This window comes from Oryzias latipes, chromosome 19, assembly GCF_053564925.1.
Source record: "Oryzias latipes strain Hd-rR chromosome 19, Olatipes_Hd-rR_3.1".
NCBI lineage: Eukaryota > Metazoa > Chordata > Actinopteri > Beloniformes > Adrianichthyidae > Oryzias > Oryzias latipes.
The window spans coordinates 3,348,147-3,370,649 of NC_136255.1; the positions used below are offsets into that span (position 1 = coordinate 3,348,147).

General features: G+C 39.5%; 1 protein-coding gene across 1 annotated transcript; it reads left to right on the plus strand.

Moving 5' to 3' along the window:
- Nucleotides 1–363: 363 nt before the first annotated feature.
- On the plus strand, nucleotides 364–16,252 carry kcnj16a (potassium inwardly rectifying channel subfamily J member 16a). Its single transcript, XM_004080761.5, has 2 exons — nucleotides 364–454; nucleotides 13,115–16,252. Exon 2 carries the CDS (start codon nucleotides 13,120–13,122, stop codon nucleotides 14,347–14,349), a length of 1,230 nt encoding a protein of 409 aa, XP_004080809.2. The 5' UTR covers nucleotides 364–454; nucleotides 13,115–13,119; the 3' UTR covers nucleotides 14,350–16,252.
- Nucleotides 16,253–22,503: the final 6,251 nt, after the last annotated feature.

Genomic DNA, 22,503 nt, shown 5'->3' on the forward strand with positions numbered 1-22,503 from the left:
TCCACACAGAATTTTCGTTTTTTATTACTCGTAAGCAAACATCACATTTTAGAGGAACTAAAGCTTAAAAAGTTGTAATCTGTTTGTAAAGACTCATTCTAAAGGACAAGTCTTCCTCTTAAATGAGAAAAAATGCTTTCTTTGCATTCTAATGTTTTAAGATGGGCATTTATATTTAACATTTTAACGCTTTTTAAAAAAGCTTCTATTTTTTGAAACCTGACATTGATTGAAGAATGAGACTTAAAACCCCTTTTAGATCTTAGTGCACAGACAGAATGAGAAGGCGATAGCTCACCTGCCTCGCTGACACCATGTGATGTTGCAAGGAGGTGTTAATCTTTAGTTTTTGCAGCTCGTGGGGCAGTTCATTCCACAGGTGACTGCCTGCAGAGCTCGTCAGCACAGGGACAGACCACCCTGCAGCCAGCTCAGCGTTCGTCTGAACAGCAAGGTAGGCAGAGAAATCTGTTAAACTGGGTTCTGACAGCCTGTAACCTGCAAACCTGTTCACTTTGTAAAGTTACAAATCCTGTCCAGACGTTAACAACAAAAATGTGGGATCTGTGTGAGAATCTATGAGCAGCGTAGAAACTCTACCAAAAAGATTTGTCATCACCCTTAGATGACTTTAACATTTATTACTTTGTTTTAACGCAGCTGTGATGTGTGAACTTTGAGGGGAAAAAATCTGAGTGAGCAAAACAGTCAGTAATCCAAGCTTTCAGTGATAAGAAGAGTAACACAAAGTTTCATCGTGTTTCACTGGGAAATCTGAGAGGGTTAGTTTTAGATAATGTTACATGCTTGTGTGCATTATCTTAGTAATGCTTCAAAATTAGGGTCTGGCCCTTTCATTAAAACGCTTACCGACATGTTTCCCATGAAAAACGGGAGTTTGTTCCCTTTACTGCAGTTCTGGAGTAAGAAAACTAAAATGTGTTGCAGGTTTGCTTAGACTTCAATCAGAAATAAATCTTAGGTTAGAAAAAGAGGAAAAGTCAAACTGATAGAAGCTTACAGAAAGCAGGTTAAATCCTGCATTTGTATATAACTATCCTGATCTCTTTCTGATAAAACACAACAAGTTTGGATAAACCATTAACCCTCATGAGCATGCTGCCAAAACACAATCATGTCAAAACATCAAGTCTCTCTGTCGTAAGTCTTCGCTGATAAACTTTGGATGATCTTCTTTGTTCAAAAATGGGTTCAAAATAGCTCCAACATTGCCTTCAAGGGTTTGCAATTTGACCACCACCAGGTAAGCTTTAGGTTAAAAATCTCTTTGGGGTTAAAGTGTTGTGCAGGACGGAGGTTTTGAAGGTCAGCAGAGAGCCTGGGGTGAGGCTCCGACCGGCCACCTGTGTGCTCGGTTCCGTTCCACTGAACCACACACGGGTAGTACGCTGTCATTTGCAGTAAGTGAGCATGTAATGGGCTTTTAAGTGCCCCAAGCAGGAGAGGAAACAAGCCAAATTGCTCAAGTTTTCCCAGAGTTCATCCCTTATTATCCACTGTCAGCCATGAAGGACAAACTTCTACTCCAAATTTAGAGAACAAAAAGTGAAGGGGAAATTATTTCAGTGAAAAACAGCAGCAAAGATCACAGGGATCTAAAATGTCACTCCCCGGAGTTCAGTGGAAACTTTATACAAAAGGCCAGGAAGTGTTTAGGTTGTAAACGCTTGTCTTTGTGTTTTGTACACAGAAAGGCTCCAATTCTTATTGCAGAGTGGACATGGAGAAAACTTTCAGGCTGGAGGGGGGGCACCACACACAGAGAGCTCGCTGCTGCTCGCATGCAGGACACTTCCTTCTGATCAGGATAGTGTAATGAAGGAAGAGAATCAGAGGGCTCCCACATGTTCACATGCTGTGCGCTACAGTGAAATAGACTGTGCACGGATGGAAAATCCGTCTGAATCTCTTGGGCCAATTAGAAACACATTCACGTTGAAGTAAAAAGTGTTTTCGAGGCCCAACTCTCCACATTAATTTGCTATTATGGTCAAAGTTACTGTTGCATTAAAATGACAAATTAACAGTGGTTTAAATTAGTTTGGATTATAAACTGACCACATGAGAGAAGATGGAAATATCCTGATTTAACGTTTCTGGCGATGTTTTGACTCATGAGGCTCAATTCCTGACATTTTTTTGCAGGAGCTTTCTTCTGCATTAAGAAACTGAAGTGCAGGATGGACTTTATCGATGCAAAAACATAAAAAAAGAGGCACGAAATAAGCATCAAAGTATACACAAAACCAAGAAATTTCAAGAAATAAAAATGCAGTATGCAGAGAAAACATTTTTACGAGCAAATATTTAAAGGGCCTATATCATATAAAATCCATTTTTTGAGCTTTTAAGTGTTTTATAATGTTCATTCCTCACTAAAACACCCCAAAAGAGGTATTTTGATCAATTTCTGAGTATTCCTCTAAAAACCTGCTATCTGAGCACCAGCCCCTCACAATCTATGAAAACGACAGGGTCCTCACATTATGACATCACAAAGTGAGGAACCGCCCCTTCCAGGAGGAGGTTGTGCAGCCAGCTCCGCCCCCAGGCCAACAGACACGCCCACTTTCTCAGTGGAGCTGGCGGTGATCGGCTGAATGCTTTCCTTTTATGTGAACAATATGAACGTCCATCATTGCAAAAGTTTGGATGTTTTCATGAGAGAAACGCAGACACCCCTCTGAGGCCGACTCTAGGATGATGTCATGAAATGGGCGTCATCCATACAGAGCGAAAGGCGGGGCCTCAGAGATCCAGTCGTCTTACTTCCAGGTCAGAAAAACAGTTCTGAAAATAACTCATTCTTAATAAGATAATGGTTCTTTAGTGTGCCAAAGGTCATGTCTGATCACATATATGGATATAGTCTGCTCTGAAAGGCTAAAGAAAAACAGGATATAAAAAATTTTAAAATTAGCTGCTAGGACAAAATTTCACGCAGAAATCAATGAAATGACAAGAAAAGTTAAGGTGAAGTCCATCATTCAAGTAAATAGCAGATTCTGTCAGAAAATTTAGATTTAAAGGCTTTTTACGAACTGATCTTTGCAAAGACGTTTCCTTTTCCCGCCGTAAATTCCCATCTTCCTACTGGGTCTTTGTTATTGACATTGTGAGGATTCTGCCTTTTATATCTGTGAAATAGTAATGGGACATGAAAATAATTTCTTCTAATCTTTATTTTTTATCAACCTGCTACCTGACCTGTTTTATTCGCCTGAAGTTGAACTTTTCCTTTGTTCTTTGAAACTTTCGCCCCCGGAGGCAGTTTCCGTGTTGCTGCATGCATCCATGTTATCAATCATTGATCAGCACGTTGAGGTCTTGGTGTGTCTGAGCTACCTTGTCACAGTTTAGCACAGCTAAACTAACGTGTATCTGTTTGTTTAGTCTGTGATGATGGCGTAAGGTTGTCGAGTGACTGAGAACGGATCTAGAAGCAAACTTCTAGGAATCACTTTGTTTGCACAACGGCACTCTGAGATTCCAACTTTGAACTTTTATTATTCTTTGTTGCTTATTTGCAAATATTTTTGCAGCGTTCGACACGCAGGACTTGTTCGAGTGAAACGTAATAAGTGAAAAAAGCTGTTAACATGCATGGATCAGTGGGCTTGCTTGTCAAGTCCAACTCATACTCAGAATTTCATGCTGCTTCATAACTTCTGTTGTAATGGATGCCCGATAACAAGCTCTAAAGTGCTAAAATAACAACCTCCCAGTAGGCAGCAGATGTCTGTTAGATGCCTAATATACATCTACTAGAGATGTCTACTGGACATTTCTAACTACTCTACTTTGTTACACTGCATTTATGTATAGTCAGTGGGGCAAAGACGATGGGAGGGGCCTGTCATTTTTTATCAAAGGTGTACCTCAAACAAAACTAGAAGGAGCTGCATTTCCAGAAGAAAATGCAGGGTAGAATGCTGTACTGCTGAATGAAAGCTGAATTAGCTGAAGAAATGTCTGAACTGTACTGGAAGAACCATGAAAAGTTAAAGGCTCAAAAGTCCTAGCAGGAATAAGCTGAAAAAGTTGAACATTGTAATAGTAGAATGGCTGAAATAGGTCAAAATTTGTAGGACTTAAGCATGAAAGCTGAAATTGTTGAAAAAATGGCTGAATTGTTGAAAATTTGAAGATGTTGCTAAAATGGCTAAAAGTACTAGCATTGGAATCAGCATCATCAACTGACTCCAAAAAACACGTTGTTTGAGAGTATTATATTGGTAAAAGCTACATGTTCTAAGTTGACAGAAAATCCACTTTTTTCAAAATGGCGGCTTTTCTATTGATTTTATCTCCATAGCAACCATTTTATGTTTGGGTCGCCTGGAGATGAGGAACAAATCAACGTCGGTTTCAGATGAATCGGAAAAAGTAAACTTTTGGACGTCCTTAGCAACGAGCTTTGTTTGCTAACCACGCCCACATTCCTTATATGTCCAGATCCAGTGAATTTCAATATGTTCAGTTCCAGCCATGGATGAAGTTTATTGCAACATTTGCTTCAGATTTTGTCAAAAAATGGCCACCAAACAGTAGGTTGTGTTGCCATCCCATAATAATTTCAAAACGTATGTTGAAGTCCAAAGCCTTGTGAGCATTTCAATGTTTGAACGGTGCCTCTAGCTGAAAGCTTGTTAAAGTTATAATGCTTGAAAGCAACAAAGGTTTTCAAGGATTCTCCATGTATTTAAATGAAGCAAAAATCTTGGAAAATCCTGGAAAATCTTGGAATATCTTGAAAAGTTCAAAGATTTGAAAGACTAAAAGTCGTAGCTGAAAGGAATAAGCTGAAAGGGTTGAACATTGTAATAGTAGAAGGATTAAAATACGTGAAAGTTTGAAGAAGTTTAAAATTGCCTCACATTTTGGCACAAAATGGCCGCCAAACTGTAGGTGGTGTTGCCATCCCATAATAATTTTGAACCTTATGTTGAAGTCCAAAACCTTGTGAACATTTCAATATTTGAACGGTGTCTCTAGCCAAAAGAATGTTAAAGTTACAATTGTTTAAAGAAGCAAAGGTGTGGCCAATGGAGCAAAAACATTGGAAAATCTGGGAATATCCGGGAATATCTGGAAAAGTTCAAAGGTTTGAAGGACCAAAAGTCATAGCTGAAAGAAATAAGATGAAAGGGTTGAACATTGTAATAGTAGAATGGTAAAAATAGGTGAAAGTTTGAAGAAGTTTAAAATTGCCTCACATTTTGGCACAAAATGGCCGCCAAACTGTAGGTGGTGTTGCCATCCCATAATAATTTTGAGCCTTATGTTGAAGTCCAAAACCTTGTGAACATTTCAATATTTGAACGGTGTCTCTAGCCAAAAGAATGTTAAAGTTACAATTGTTTAAAGAAGCAAAGGTGTGGCCAATGGAGCAAAAAGATTGGAAAATCCAGGAATATCCGGGAATAAATGGAAAAGTTCAGGGATTTGAAGGACCAAAATGTCATAGCTAGAATAAGATGAAAGAGCTGAACATTTTCATAGTCAAACGGTTAAAATAGGTGAAAAATTGTAGAAGGAGTTTAACTGTGAACTTCTGAACGAAAAATTCTCCATGTATTTCAATGGAGAAAAAAATTCCCGGAAAACCTGGAATATCTTAAAAAGTAAAAGGATTTGAAAAACCAAAAGTCATAGCAGGAATGAGCTGAAAGAGCTGAACATTTTAAAAGTTGAATGGTTACAATCGGTTAAAAATTGTAGAAGGAGTTAAGTGCCGAAAAACGGCGGAAGATAGCAGAAGAGAAAAACAAAGGGTTGAATGCTTTACAGCATTCAACCAATGAGAAAAAAAATCCAGAAAATCACTTTGTCTGATTTTTTAAGAATTTATTTGTAAGTCATGGTGGAAATTACCTATTTGGTCTGCAGCCCCTAAAGGGCCATTGAAGAAGTAAAAAAAAAAAAAAATCTTGTGCGCACCAGTTACTAACGGTTAGATTTTTTACTTCAATTTTATTTTCAAAATTCATGTTTTTTTATTCAATGGCCTTCTAGTGGCTCAGTAATTTGGTCACCTATAAACAAGCAACTTGTCCTGTCCAACAGCTGGGATTAGACATCTAATCTTGGGAGAGTTTTAGATGTTTATTAAAGTCACAGGGTTGCTGGTTCCAATCCAGCTTCAGAGAACACTATTGGTAATAGATTAACAAAATTGCATTGTCTGGGATGTCCAGTAGAAATCACCAAAAGTAGTCTATTATTTATCTACTAGACATTTATCGTAGTTGTCTAGTAGTCATCTAACAGATGACTACTAGACAACTATTAGATAAATAATAGACATCTATTGTAGATCCATATTTATTTATTTATTCATTTATTTAAGCGGGACGGTGCACATTAAACCCATGGCTGCAATGTGCTGGAATAAGCCTAAAGGCTATTTTTATTAATTTGTTATTTAATAATATTCTATTAAATAATTTGTTTACATCATGTGTCCAGTGGGGAGAAAATACCCAAATGGCGTGTTTGCAATGCGCAAGACATGATGGGACTGTAACACAATTAACTTTGGGAAACTCATCAGCTAGAGATCCAAAGACGATGTGCAATAGACCTCTATGATTTATTTATAATATACACAATGCATATCCTTATATGTGAGCTTTGAAATAGCCATAATTTAGATATCTAATAGATGTGTCCACGCCCAGTGGGCTCAGTTACGTCTGAAATTAACCCTTGTGCTATCCTAGGCACTTTAACTTTGGGAGTTGGGTCATCTAGACCCACTAGACAGTGCTCTGAACATTTTTTCTTCAATGATTTGTGATCTTCATTGGTGTTCATGGATTACATGAAATCTTTCCACCTTTATCCACCTTTGTCATGGTAGGGAGAACACGTCAATGTAAGGGTGGGGTCAGCTAAGATAGCACAAGGGTTATGTACAGTGTTCCCTCATTTATCGCGGCACTTTTATTCTAAAAATACCGTGGGAAATTCGCAAAGTCGGATTACTGATGTTTTAGTGCTGAAGAAAAAAACCTTGCTACTCACAGACATGAACATTTTGACACTTTTCTCTCACCTAAACTCCCAAATTTCATACCGACATAGAAAAAGGAAGGATCTGCCCCCGTTCTATGTTTTATGTAAATTTGGCAACCACAACGCATCCTGCACAGGAGAAACGGAGGAGATTGATTGACAAGATCTACAGCCAATCAGAACGCAAAAACAAAAAACTTCAAAAAGAAAAGGCATGCAAACTTGCAGTTAAAAACATGCATAAACAGACCACGAAAGGTGAACCACAGTATGGCGAGGGACCACAGCTCAGATGTGAGCATTGCAGTAAAGCATTTTTACTGAGACTCAGTGGATTTACTTTGTATGTGCAAGTTCTAACAAGATGGAAACTTCTCTTTGAACAACATCATCTCAATAATCAGTTAGTTTTCCAGCAGGACTTTATGCTTTTCTTATTTTAAACACCTCAGGACTTTGAGGAGGGGATTATGGGAAGCTAATAGGAAGTTATTTTGATGACCTCATTGAGTGAGCTCCATATTCTGGCAGCGGGAACCTTGTTTCTGTGGCCAGAAGAAAGTGGAGTCTGCGACTGGAGCCCATTTCACTCAGTCAGATAGTGGTGATTCAAAGGTCATTTGTTTTGGGCGTAGAGGATGCTTTCTGTGGCTTGGCCGGGATCGATCCTTCCTCCGCCTGTGATCGCGCCACAACACTATTCCAGTTTCCACATTCGTTTTTCCCCTGCTGACACCAGCACAGCTCTCTCTCTCTCATTGGCCCTTTGACAGGTTTTTGACCTTCACTTCAAAATAAATGAATCAGGGGACTTTTTTTTAACAGACCAGCATGGTTATTGGTGCTGCGTCTTTACAGCACAGCTGAACGCAAATTCAATTTTTAACAAAAAAAACAAAACAAAGAGCACTACCTTCTACTTGTGTTTAGAAGAGACAGCCAGATGAAGTAGAAATTAAAAATCCCAATTTGGCCATCCTTTGATCTATTTTCAAAGCGTTTCCAACTTGGAAACTGCTGAGACTGCTGCCATGAAAGTAAGCCTCCACTCATATCCCATTATTCCTTTGTTTACGCTCTCTCCTGCTGGCTTACAGCCCCTCACACCCGTCAAACTAACAAAAAAAACAGCAGCAACCTCAGATCTATCCATCCATACAGTTTAGATCCAGATTCCAGCTCAGACCAGGAAAACAAAGACGTGCACGGATCTATTTGTCTGCAAGTGGATGATCAGAAAGGGGCGGAGCAGAGAGACTGTAGCCCCGCCCATTTCACTTGCTGCATCACAACTAAGAGCTTTTTCAAACAGCTGTTTTTCATCTGTTCTTGATTCACTACAATTTGAGTAAAGAAATGAAAAAAGTAATGACGTTTTTATCTCAAATTCTATTATAAACGTCCTCTATCATGAGAGAAATGCTGCAAGAACATTTTGAAAACACCATTTTCCTTAGAGTGGGTCTCAGAGAACAAGCAAGAAGAGTGTAATTTACAAAAGTTCTATTTCTCAACTGCATTTTTATGATTCAATATATTAACAGAGAGCAGGGGGAGACAAGGGAATCATCCTGTAATAAAGACCTCTATAAAGCCTCATACAACAGCAAAATAGGTGCAAGGATGAAACAATGTGAGGTAAATAAAGTGAGGTTTAAGTATTTGAAAGAATTCGTTTTTCTCTTGTCAGCTGCTCTTCCAGTCAAGAAAAGTCAAATTCACAAGCATTTTTGTTGCCAAAGGCTGCTAGTTTTTCAGATTTACAAATGTTAAGCAGAACTTTTCTTTAATGGCTACAAAGCACCTTTTTAAAAACGAGATAAAAGATTGGAATCCACAGTTTGGATGAAAATCATTTTTCTTCAACAGCCATAATGAAATGTTTACAGATCGTTCACAGACTATGAAAGTAATCATTTTATTTTATGAAACTGCTATGGATCATGACTACAAACTGCGTTGCTTGTAATTCATTTAACAGCTGGCTGGTAAAGAGACACGCTGTAACTAATTAGTAAAGTCAGTAATTTGAAGACGCACTGCCATCAAACTCTAAAATGACTCATGTTGGAGGCAGAGAAGTCCAGACACAAAGTCTGTGTGTCACCGCTGGGCATTTCTGAATTGGGTCAGAGGTCAGACACTCGTCTCGTGTTTGCTCCAGCCTGCATGACCTGCATTCACAGCGCCAGTTTTGGGTCAGCTAAATGGAACTCGCCATTCTGATGAAAGGTCCACACAAACAAAAAACTGGAACCTGTAAGAGCAGGAATTATGTCCGCCAAACATCCACATTTGACTCTAACTAAGCATCTATGCAGGTCAAGACCCCCCATCCACAAAAACAGTGAGGTAAATAGTTTTAAAGGTTTCATTAGAGAATAAATCTAGAGGGAATTTGGGTTTTTGATAAAGGTTGCACTTGATTGTTGTGATACTACACAGTCCAGAGGTTTTTTATGAAGGATGCTTGAAGCATCCATCATAAAAAATCTTCTTACTTTCACGTATTCTGTTCAAGACGACTTTAGGACTCGGACGGCTGACTTTGAGGTGGTGCTTTCATTTACTTAGACAGATGATGCCACAGACATCCAACCCCGACAAACTATAAGATGATCGGATTCCCGAATCCCTCATTAACCTTGTGCTGTTTTGTGGGGTCATCTAGACCCACTAGACAGTGCGCTGAACCTTTTTTCTTCAATGATCTGTGATTTTCACTGGTGTCCACCTTTGTGATGGTAGGAAGAACACGTCAATGTAAGGATGGGGGTCATCTGGACCCCATAGGATAGCACAAGGGTTAAAAGTGCGAAAACTGCTTGGCTATGAAAATGGACTGCTCAAGATGTTCAGCCTGAACCTGATTATGATGCGTAACAGGAGCAAACAGAAGAGTGAGTCTGGATTAGGCATTTACCAGGCTTTACAGGGTTTAAAATCCAAAACACGGTTTAGAAGGAGTGCAGGAATCCGGGTTCTGCAGGAACAAAAGACACGGACTGCAGACGGTTGGTTACTCATCTGTTTCTATTACACACAAAGATGCATGTTTGTTTTTGGTGACAAGCTCTCTGGTGGTGTGGCCATGTAAGACAAATTTTAGCTCTTAAAAAAAAGAATTCATACTGGGGTTGACATAAATAGAAAATAAACCAACAAATCAAATTCACATGTTTTTGACACCAGACTGTACAATTTAGTGTCGTTTTTTATGTCAAATTGAATTTTTTAACACGGCAGTCAATGAACAACTGGCCATTTTTAACACCAGGCTCTAGTCTTCTTCTTAGGAACTCCAACATCTGGTACATCTGTCTGTTTTGGTTGTTTGTTTTTTTTTGGAATGGAGGGCTAAACTCAGATCACATTGCTAAAAATCAAGAATATATTTGATTTAGAGGCACATTTTCTGGGGAGCCTAATTGCCACCATAATGTGAAAAACTTGATTTTGTATAATTTTGACAATTCAGATGATCATATTAAGCAGTGCTTATGATAAAAAGGAGTGTATATATCTTCAGAGGAGATAGTTTTTTTTGTCAGTGTATCACTGCCAACAAGCTGAAGGATGGCAGATTTAAAAACTTTACACATCTATTCGGAAAAAAAAGGTCAAATTCAATTCAAATCATTTTTATTTATGTACCCCAATTTCACAACAACAGTCGTCTCAATGGGCTTTGTACCGGTAATTGAATGGTAATCATACAATCAAAAAGGATTATAAATGCAAAGAATTCAATAGGATAATACTAAAACTTTAACTAAGGCATCCCTGCCATTAGACCCCCCTTCGTGGTAAGGAAAAACTCCTAGAAAAAAACGGAATCCGAACAAAATGAAGAAACCTCAGGGGCCCACATGAAGGAGGGATCCGCCCCTGTAGGACGGACATGCGATTTACCAGAACTCATAGAGAAGAATTAGCTTATCTACAAACTCCAGCAAATGATCCTCATCCAGTTGAAGTTGGGGGACGGCCGTGGGCGCGAGACGAGCCGGAGGCAGGGTCCACAGCCAGGTGTAGAAGCAGTAGTAGAGGCAAGCCAGAGACGAGGTACACGGCCAGGTAGAGAGGCACGGATGAGCCAACTGGAATCTGGAAGCACTCAGTGCATGTACTGTCCCCAGTACATGGGACAGTACATGAATCATACTGCACCAAACAAAGGCATGGAGAACTAAATGATAAATAAATGATCAAGAATAGAGGAGAGAAGGAGGGCAGAAGTAGATGAGAAAAGAGGACAGAACCTCAGTGCACCATAGTTTCTCCAGCTCCAAAATTACTAGCAGCCTATTAAAAACTAATTGTTATAGTTAGATTTAATTTTAACAGATTAACAGTAAGGTAAATATTCTTTGAACACTAGCTGGTCCGACAATAAGCCTGTCCAAATAGGAATGTTTTCAGTCTAACTTTGAATGTAGAAACTGAGTCGGCCTCTCTTACATGAGCTGGGAGTTTATTCCATAAGACAGGGGCTTGGTGACTAAACGCTCTACCTCCAACCGTACTTTTACTAATTCTAGGAACCACAAGAAGTCCTGCGTTTTGCGAGCAAAGTGTTCTGATTGGATGGTAAGGGACTATGAGGTCCTTAATATAGGACAGGGCCATTCCATGTAAGGCCTTATAGGTTAACAGGACGATCTTGAACTTTATTCTAGAATCAACTGGGATCCAGTGAAGTGAAACCAACACAGGAGTGATGTGATCTCTTCTGCTGGTTCCAGCTAACAATCTAGCTGCTGCGTTCTGAACAAGCTGGAGAATTTTTAAGGAACTCTTAGGACACGCTGCTAACAAGGAGTTACAGTAATCCACCCTCGACGTAACAAATGCATGGATGAGTTTTTCAGCATCACTCTTAGAAAGTATATTTCTGATCTTAGCTATTTTGCGCTGGTGGAAAAAAATGCAGATTTACATGATTTTTGAGCCTCAAATGATAAGTCTTGGTCTGAGAAAACCCCAAGGTTTCTAACTGTGGAATTGGGGGGTATATTTACGCCATCTAGGGAGACTATCTGAGCAGACAGAGCATCTCTGAGGTTTTTAGGACCTAGCATAATGACCTCAGTATTTTCTGGGTTCAAGAGGAGGTCATTAATGTCTCTGATGCAGGCGTTCAGTTGCTCTATATTGTCATTCTGGTCAGGTTTCATGGATAAATACAACTGCGTATCGTCGGCATAACAATGAAAATTAATGCTGTGTTTCCTGATTATGTTTCCTAGGGGTAGCATATAAGGCATAAACAGGATGGGTCCTAAAACTGAGCCCTGTTGGACTCCGCAGCTATCTCGAGTGCAATGAGAGGAATGTCCATTTACATTAACAAACTGGTACCTATCGGATAAATAGTATACAAACCACTGTAGGCCAGATCCTCTCATCCCGATGTCATGCTCTAACCTTTTGAGTAAAATACCGTGGTCGATAGTGTCAAAGGCTGCACTGAGGTCCAACAGGACCAGAATAGAAAGTAGTCCCTTTTCTGAGGCCAGTAATAAGTCATTAGAGACTCTAACTAGTGAAGTTTCTGCACTGTGGTGAGGGCTTAACAGGCGGCAGTTTAGCTCAGTGGGTAGAGCAGGTCATCCAACAAACAAAGGGTTGGCGGATTGATCCCCGCCCTCCCCAGCCAGCTGTCGCTCCCGAGCACGGCTAGTCTGCAGCTCACCGCTCCCCCCAGGGGATGAGCAGTAATGCAGTGAAGAATTTCTCCATTGAGGGATAAATAAAGTATCAATAATTATCAAACCCTGACTGAAAATCTTCAAAGTGGCTATTGTCCTGTAGGTGGCGGTAAAGCTGCTTAACTGCAACTCATTCTAGGATTTTTGAAATAAAAGGGAGGTCTGATATTGGTCTATAGTTGGCCAAGTTGCTAGGAACTAAACTGGGCTTTTTCAGAAGGGGTTTAACAACTGCATGTTTAAAAGACTGTGGCGCATAACCCATTTCCAGAGAGGTATTTATCATCAAAGTTAAGTTGGGACATAAAAAGCAAAACTGACAAATGAATCCACTAAAATTGTTTCTTTTTCTATCTTCTCCCCAGATTTAATGATGCCTAATCAATACATTTCTGTGAGCCCTGCAGACAATATCACTGTGAAGACGGAAAATGGACCTAGTCTGAAGAAAAAGCGCTATATCCGCAAAGAGGGCAGCTGTAATATTACCTTCCGTCATATTCCTGAGGAGTGGCTGCTGTTTGTCACGGACATCTTTACCACCTTGGTGGAGATCAAGTGGAGGATAATGTTCCTGATGTTCACCCTGTCGTACATCCTGTCCTGGCTCTTCTTTGGCATCCTGTTTTGGGTCATAGCTATAGCCCATGGGGATGTCCGGGACCACCACAATGACCCGTGCGTATACGAGGTGCGCAGCTTCACGGCTGCCTTCCTCTTTTCGCTTGAAACTCAAACCACCATCGGCTATGGTTTTAGAGGAATGTCAGAGAACTGCATGAGTGCCATAATCCTTGTCACTGTCCAAGACGTCATCAGCTGCTTCATCGACACCTTTGTGATCGGCGTAGCAGTTGCTAAAATGGCCTCCGCGAGAAAGAGGGCGCAGACCGTGGGCTTCAGCAACTGCGCTGTCATCAGCCTTCGAGATGGTTACCTGTGCCTCTCCTGGAGGGTCGGCGACTTCCGCAGGTCCCACCTTGTGGAGGGGACGGCCTCTGCTCAGATTGTTCACTTCACAGTGCACACCACAGGTAAAATAGATGTCACCCATGAAGATCTGGTCATCCTGCATAGGGACATTGTCCTTGTCACACCCACCACTGTCCTACACCAAATTGAGCCTGGGAGCCCATTATACAAGATGACTCTAGAAGATCTTCGGAAGGCTGACTTTGAGTTGGTGGTGACATTCACTTACACAGATGATACCACGGGCATCCTGCACCAAACACGGACATCCTACACTCCAGACGAGATCCTCTGGGGTCATCTGTTCCAGGAGATGATTAGGGCTAAAAGGAACCACTACAGGGTGGACTACAACCTGTTTAATCAAACCGCTAAGGTGCACCTGCCCATGCTCAGTGCTGAAGAGTTTGAGCGAAAGAAGCAGCTGCAGCTGTCTGCTCGGAAATCTCCCAGGAGCACCACGAAGGCCTCGCCGCGGTCCGAGTGTCACCGAAATCAGCTGAAAACTCCATCAGTGCGAGTTGAAGTCGTAGATGACGACCCTGAGACAACCGTGTCGACATGTCAAGCAGGAAGGAAATGTCTGGACACTCTGTCTCCACCTCATGGCCTCCCTGATGAAGAATGAGCTGAGGCTGAACATTTTACACAGAAAGCTTTCTGCAGGATTTTATTCAGAGTCAGATTTAGCACATTTCAACCAAAAAGATATTAGGTTTAAAAAGCAAAGGGTTGTGGGGTTGAAACACTGTAACCCTTGTGCTATCCTAGGCACTTTGGCATTGGGAGTTGGGTCATCTAGACCCACTAGACCAGGGGTCGGGAACCTATGGCTCGGGAGCCATATATGGCTCTTTTGATGGTCACATGTGCCTCGCAGACAAATCTTTAATTGTACTTTTTTTTTTCATTAGACCAGTCCTTCTCGCGCGATGCGATGCCAGAGGCGCGCAGTAGTAGCGGTGCTTAGAGAGAGAAATCTACGCCAGCACTAGTATAAGTTTACAATTGTCTATTATTTCACAGAGTTTGTACCACCCGGAAACCTGTGAATTGCCGTGCCTAAAACTGCGTGCTCCAGTCTCTGAGAAAGAGCGCGCAGTTGCGGGGACGGGAGGTGTGAGGAAGAAAGCTGAGGGGGGGGGTGGAGTTGTGGGGACAGGCAGCAGGTGAAACGCGCAGGGATTGTAAAAACGTAAAACCCGCTGCCCGTCACTCACTGCAGCGTCAGAGTGTGTGTTTGGCTCCGTGTCTGCATGTGATCAGTCTGCCTCACATCTAAAGAACATTCAGACCTACGATCGCGTTTAAAGTCTCAACGCCTGGATGAAGCAGAAACTCACCACGTATCAACCGGACTAGACAATCAGCAAAACTACCACGAGAAATACTCATCATTTATTAGCAACAGCATAACAATGTTATTAAAAAGAATCCACAGACTTATTGTACTCTAAAAATGTTGAAATTACATCAAATGCACACATTCACCTGTATATTTAATTTTAAACATATTGTCGCGGACTGAGTTTAACTTGGCTGTTGGGCCGCGTTATAAGTTCTGGAGTTCATTAAACGCATCAAGCAGAGATCTGATTGGCCCTCAGTTCTGTCGCTCAGCCTGTTGTTAGGTAATTTGGACCAATGGGGTTAAGCTATGGGCCGAATAAGGGAAATGGGAGGGCTGGAGCGGGAGCAGGGGAATGTAAAATTGGTAGAAGCGCTCTCGTCTCGTCTCGGCGGGAGAGATTCAGGAGTTGCTGAATTAATTGTACGGCGTTTGTTGCGGTCTACAGTAACCAGAATAAAGAACTTTAAAAGATGTTAAGTCTCCGTGCCTCAGTGTGGGAAAGAGACGCTACATTATTGTATGGCTCTTTCGAAATTACATTTCAAAATATGTGGTGTTCATGGCTCTCTTGGCCAAAAAGGTTCCCGACCCCTGCACTAGACAGTGCTCTGAACCTTTTTTCCTCAATGATTTGTGATCTTCACTGGTGTCCATGGATTACATGAAATCTTTCCACCTTTATCCACCTTTGTCTTGGTAGGGAGAACACAACAATGTAAGGGTGGGGTCATCTAGGATAGCACAAGGGTTAATAATTTAAAAGCCTGAGCTCTCTGGATGAGTCACAAATGTGGTTCTGTTTTGAATCTGCTTTTGTTTTTACAACACCTGAGAAAATGCACGGAACAGAACAGACCGGTAGGATTTAAGAGCTCTTTCATTCATCCGTCTGCTTTTCACATTTCTCTCTGTAATTGTCTTAAAACAAGTAAGCTATAACACAAATCTTCACCAGCATAGACAGTAGTTTGATGTGCAGTGTCAGAATCTGTACAAAGCTTTTTCTCTGCTATTGATATTTGTTAAGAATGTGTCATGAAATATTTTTGAAATTTAAAAAAATAAAGACGATCTCTTGATTTAAATGTATCTTTCTTAATTTTCCTGACAAAATTTGTCAGATTTTTGTATTTATTTGAAAATAGTCTTTTCTTGTTCAATAAAGAAAAATACATTTAAAGCTTTTTATTGGTGTTGAAAGCTACACATGAACCTCACTAGATTTAAATATCTTTTTTACTATTTTGTGTCGCAGTAGTGTGAGCGGTAGGAGGTCCACCCGGTTTTGAGTGTTGTGTCATTTACCAACATTTATTTTCATTTCATTTATTTATTTAGTTGTTCCTTTCATGAAATTTGTTGATTGTCAAAGATGTTTACATGTTTGTCGTACATTATTGAACATTTTCACGATTGGAAAGGAGCAGAATTGAAGAAAACAATTCTTATAATTGTCTGTTCCCTTGTAACCCTTGTGCTATCCTAGGCACTTCAACATTGGGAGATGGGTCATCTAGACCAGTGCTTTTCAATGCGAAATTACCCTGATTAACTGATCTAAAAACATTTACCATCTCCAGGAGATCAACTCTGTGTTCATCCAAACAGGCCCTGATTAAACACTGAGTACTTAGGAATATAAAAGATCATAAAATACTTTTTTCTTTGTGTTTATTTGATTCTATTAAAGACATTTTAAGAAGAATAACGGTACCGCGATTTAGCTGCAGCTATGAACTGTTTTCGGAAAAGTCCCGCCCCTTTAACTGTCTCCACCAATCATTCTTGGAGGATTCATCACATGTCATCAGTCTGACCAATCAGAAGTGGTTAAAGTCTTCACTTCCTTGTTCAGATTCTGCTCATAAAGTCTCTCAGTTCCAACAAAAATACCAGCTAAAGCTCGTCTTTAGCGGTGTAGCTTTCCACAGGATCTGGTATCAGACCGTGGAACAAGTGAACAAAACAATGGAGCTCAGAGACGAGAGTCTGTCTGCGTTTGGCAGCTGTTTGCATTACATCTCCCATGATGCACTGGGTTAAAGTGACAGCGTCTCGGCGCACAATGAGTCTCTCCTGCGCTGCTCGAAACAACAACGAACACAAATCAAACAGTTTTTAAATTTTCTAACTTAAATTTTATTACATCTTTTAGAAAAAACAGCTGCAGCTTCCAGCTTTTTCTGCCACAATTATCACAAAAATGCACGTGAGATTGTGGAGTGGCTGTAGATCAATACAGACTATGGGTTTCTCCTTTTTTTTATTTTTGGATGCTGGTGTGCCGTGCGATTTTTGTCAAAGTTAAAGTGTGCCGTAGCTCAAAAAAGGTTGAAAAACACTGATCTAGACCCACTAGACAGTGCTCTGAACCTTTTTTCTTCAATGATTTGTGATCTTCACTGGTGTCCATGGATTACATGAAATCTTTCCACCTTTATCCACCTTTGTCATGGTAGGGAGAACACGTCAATGGAAGGGTGGGGTCATCTAAGATAGCACAAGGGTTTAATTGAATAATATTTTGAAAACATTTTAACTCATTCTCCTGGGAATACCACATTTTTACCACTACTATAGACAAACACTTTTGCTTTAGTGTTTTTCCAGCAAACTGTTGTTTGAAATCAAATCTTCTTCTATGATTATCACCTCCTGTAGTAAAAAAAAAAGGTTTTTTGTAAGTCTTCTTGTAAATCTCTGTTTCTAGCTTCAAACATAATAAGTTCTGGAACTCAATTACATGTTTGAGTTTTAATAAATCTGACTTAAAGAAAAGTTCATTTGTATGACTTCTAAATTTAGCTTTGTGAATAATTCGAATAGCTCTCCTTTGTAATATAATTAAGGGCTTTTTATTAATTTAATCTGGAAATAACACTATATCCGAAAAAATAGACATAACACTGTTTAAAAAATCTTCATAGCATATGCAGATCAAGTATCAAAAGTTAAAAAAATGTGCAAATTATTTTCCTAAGGAAAAATCAAGAATCAATTTTTGAGCAAGTGAAGTGAATTAGAGATCAATCATTTTTAACTTCCTTCAATAATCGATTAAGCATTTTTTTAATATCATTATAAGGTAATGCTGTGAAATAAAAGAGTCCATATTCTGAGCATTGTCCAAGGTTGGTACACCACCTTCTGCTGCCTGATTGACAGCCGTCCTTCTGGTTTTAACAGAGTTTATAAGTTCTTTTAACTGTTATGTCTACAGACTTAGATTAAGGTCCTTTTCCTTTTGCAGCTGATATCGAAAGTGGCTGGCTCTTTCAGCATGACCACACCCCCAAGGACACGTTGCCCGGGTAAGGAACGAGTGGCTTCATAAGAAGCATTTCAAGGTCCTGGAGTGGTCTAGCCAGTCTCCAGATCTCAAGCCCATAGAAAATCTTTGGAGGGAATTGAAAGTGTTGCCCAGCGACAGCCCCAAAACATCACTGCTCTAGAGGAGATCTGCATGGAGGAATGGACCAAAATACCAACAACAGTTTGTGAAAACCTTGTGAAGACTAACAAAAGACGTTTGACTGCTGTCATTGCCAACAAAGGGTATAAAACAAAGTACTGAGTTGAACTTTTGTTGTTGACCAAATATTTTTGTTTATAACACCTTAATTTAATTTTTGTTTCCACAAATAACTTCTTTAAAAATCAGAAGTGATTTTCTAGATTTTTTTTTATCACTTTGTCTCTCACAGATGATGGTATACCTATAATGAAAATTACAGGCCTCTCGTCTTTTTGACTGGGAGAACTTGCACAGTTGGTGGCTGACTGAATACTTTTTGCAACACTGTAGACTGTAAATCCTACCAGGGAGGCTTATTCTCAGATGTCTTCTGTCTACTGGCCCTGCCACTAAACATGTGTTACACTTTAAATAACAAATTGTTTTTAAACATTTAAACCTAAAGACAATTTTCTAATGATCAAGAGTGTGGCTGGTAATAAAAGGTCTTTGTTACACTATTTCGTTTATTCTTTACACCTTTTATCTCAGAGCTTTAGCTCCAGCGTTGACACAATGAATCCAGTGGATTCTGAAGTGGAGTAAAGCAGCTTTGTGCTGATTTGCAACACTTCACAGTAGTAAAATTTCAATGCAATCAACGTAAATCTGCTGATTCGTGTTGATCGTGTGATGGGTCGAGGAGTTACGGAATGCCATTTAGGTGGCACCACCAACATCTCAGGTGTCAAAGGATTAACTGACTGCTTGTCATGTGGTCCTGCGATGGACCAGCAACCTGTCCAGCCCTTAAAGTAGCTGGGATAGGCTCCAGCAACCTTAATGACCCTCTACAGAACTAACAGAACTAGGAGATGAATGGATGGACTTCCTGTCAGAAACAGAACGTTGTGTTTAGTACAGACCTACGTTCTTTTGTTAGGAACGCCATTTCAAATCTCTGGTGAAGGACAACTAAACACGAAACAAAACCTTTGTTGGATTAAATGATTGAAATTTAAAGGAAAAGACACTTTTGGAAAGTTTTAAATTAATTTATTTAACAAAGAAACCTGAAAAGAGTGAGAAAAAACCAAACCCAGCCACAAAGACTTGACATTTCTCCCTCATGTTTGTCTCTAAAGTCATACTCTCATTCTTCAGCCAGCATTTGTCTCAGGTCATGTAACATGGTTATGTCAGTCACTATGGAGTTCAATATTAAGTTGAATATTCTTTGTTGTTTAAAAATAAAGTCAAGTTTTACATAAAAACATTACACTGTTTGATATTATTGAAATGATTAAATGACAGAAAACAGAAGTTAAGTGGGTCTGGAAATTAAATATTACATTAAACTTTTCAAAAGCCATGTTTTCTGCATAGATGTCAGGCTTTTGTTAATTTCTTCTTTTCAAGTATTGGTTAAATTCCTGCATCAGTGCGCTGAACCTTTTTTCTCCAATGATTTGTGATCTTCACTGGTGTCCATGGATTACATGAAAATCTTTCCACCTTTATCCACCTTTGACATGGTAGGGAGAACACGTCAATGTAAGGGGGGGTCATCTAAGATAGCACAGGGGCTGGAGACTATGTCTAGTCGGCGTGTCCCGCCTCTTGGTGCTCTGACTCCAGTTTACCAAACCCGTTCCAGACTGCTGTTGTCTTCGCACAGAGTCCTGCTTTTTCTTTCCCCTCCTTTTCTGTTCATTTGTATACATCTGTGAACAACCAGCTCATTTACCGGTGACCTTTGGTGAAGGGTCTCCTTTTAAATCACGTCAAGAGCGTGTGCTGGAAGTCTTAGCTTCAAGTCACAGCTTCAAACCCAGGCTGAGACCATCTAAAAGCTCAGAAAAGCTGCTTTGGGTGGGATTTTTCAACATTAAATTCTGATTTTCCAGGATATGGATTTAAGGTTAATAAAAAAAGGAAAATTCTCTGTCGTAATTTGATATAACCTTTTAAATGCGTATTTATCAGAAGACTATAGCAAACATCTCCTAATAATATTCCCATTGTTACAAATCAGAACAAAGCCATGGGTTGGACCATAAAATCAGGTCAATACTGTTTAATTTAGTTAAATAAACTTCAATTGCTACTCTAATGTCACGAAAGGTGATGGTTGATATTTTATTGGTTATTCAGATTATGTATTTGATTTTGATTGATGCAAAATCGTCATGAGATGGTTTTCTGATGAATGTTGGCGTGCAGATAATTAAAATCACACAATAAGCAGAAACACGGATGAACACTGGAGAAAAGTGGACGGATTTCTATAATAAAGGTCATTTGATTTAGCTCCAAACAGCCTTTATTTGCCCCTGGTTTTCCATCCTTTTACATAAGTTCCAACTGTCCATGATGATAGTAAATAACCTGTTGTGAGGTTGTGTCACGTCCTCTATTGTAAGTCAAGTCATCAGGTTTACATGAACACATGGAACATTTTCCATTCCTTCCACTGTGTTTGTTGAAACTCGCCCAGGAGTTTAAACTTAATACAATTCTCTTTTTCTTTGAAACATTATTTTCAATATTCTCAATGTTTTTGTAAAAAAAAAAACAGCCTTATTGTGAGGTCAATAAGGGAAAAATGTATTGTAAATGTGCGTGCAGTGTACTAAATACTGAGGTACTTTGAACGGCTTTACACGCATTTTGTTTACATAACAATAATATAAAGTCTAAGTTTGACTTTAACAGAGAATTTTTAAAAACCCCACTGAGGGTTTCTGACGGTAATTGGTGGGGAATTCTATAGATAATTCTTTAAATAGAAAAACGGTGGGCTGTTCTGACCTGAGTACATTTTGCGTTTTAGTTTGCTGATTCATCTAAAACTTCTCAGGAATGCATTAAGCACATTTAGACAAAGTTTACTGAGCATCACATGAACAAAAATGATGAAGGTAATTGATAATATGAGGACAAAGCATTTCACTAAACAGTCCTGAAGTCCAAGCTCAGGCAGCACATTCCAGGTTCTTTACTTTTGTTCAAGGATTTTGACACAACATTTAGCATTTAACTGACATAACCATGTATTTAAATATGACAACTTTTTTTGTTTTAAAGAAGATACAACAACAACAACAGTAATTCATATTTCATATGCTTTAGTTTGAGCCATTATTGATCTTTTCCAGGTTCCTGTAAAAACATTTAAGCACCAGCAGGTAGAAGTAAACATTTAGACATGACACTTATTTATTTTCTGTTCAACAGGTCTCAATATTTACTATATTAAGGTGGAATTAAAGTATTACACTAACAATTTATTTTTAGTAGAAATATGAAGGAACGTTTCTGCTTTTTGCCTGAATGACTGAATATTAGGGTTTGTTCTTCTTGGATTCCGCTGTAATCTCTTGGATTGAAAATGTACATGCATTATACTGGATACTTTATATTTTAAATATAAAATAGACTACACTTTCTGTCAGCCTTTTCCTATTATTATAATTGGACTGTCTCAACCTAGGTTTTAGTTTGAATATTATAAAAGGTAGAAGCGAAGCCAGTGTGTAAGAATGCTTGTGAAAAAGAGCTCTTGATTGATTCGCTGCACAAATAATACATGGAGCAGCGCTCTTCAACCAGCGAGCTGCAGCACACTGGTGTGTTGTGACAGATGTCTGGTGTGGAATTCTTTCAACATAATTGGTCTAAAAAAACATTTCACACTGCCAAGATATCAGGTCTGAAACATGCAGGCCCAGGTTTACGACTGTATTATTAATACAGAAAAGGAGTTTAATTCTAGGCAAAAGTGTATCTGAGCACAAAAAAGGAAACAGGAACTTGGTACCAATGCTAGAACACTATGTGATTGTGTTTGCAGCGTTTTGAGTTGGAGGAAGTTGTAAAAGCTGCAGAATCCAGAATTGTCATAGTAAGTTTTAACTGTTGGAACAGCTTCCTGAAAGCCGTGTTTGTCATCAGTGTTGTTGGTGCTGCTGCAGAAG

Excerpts from the sequence above, each read along its gene's own strand:
- kcnj16a (XM_004080761.5), top strand. The coding sequence starts at position 13,120 with ATGATGCCTAATCAATACATTTCTGTGAGCCCTGCAGACAATATCACT.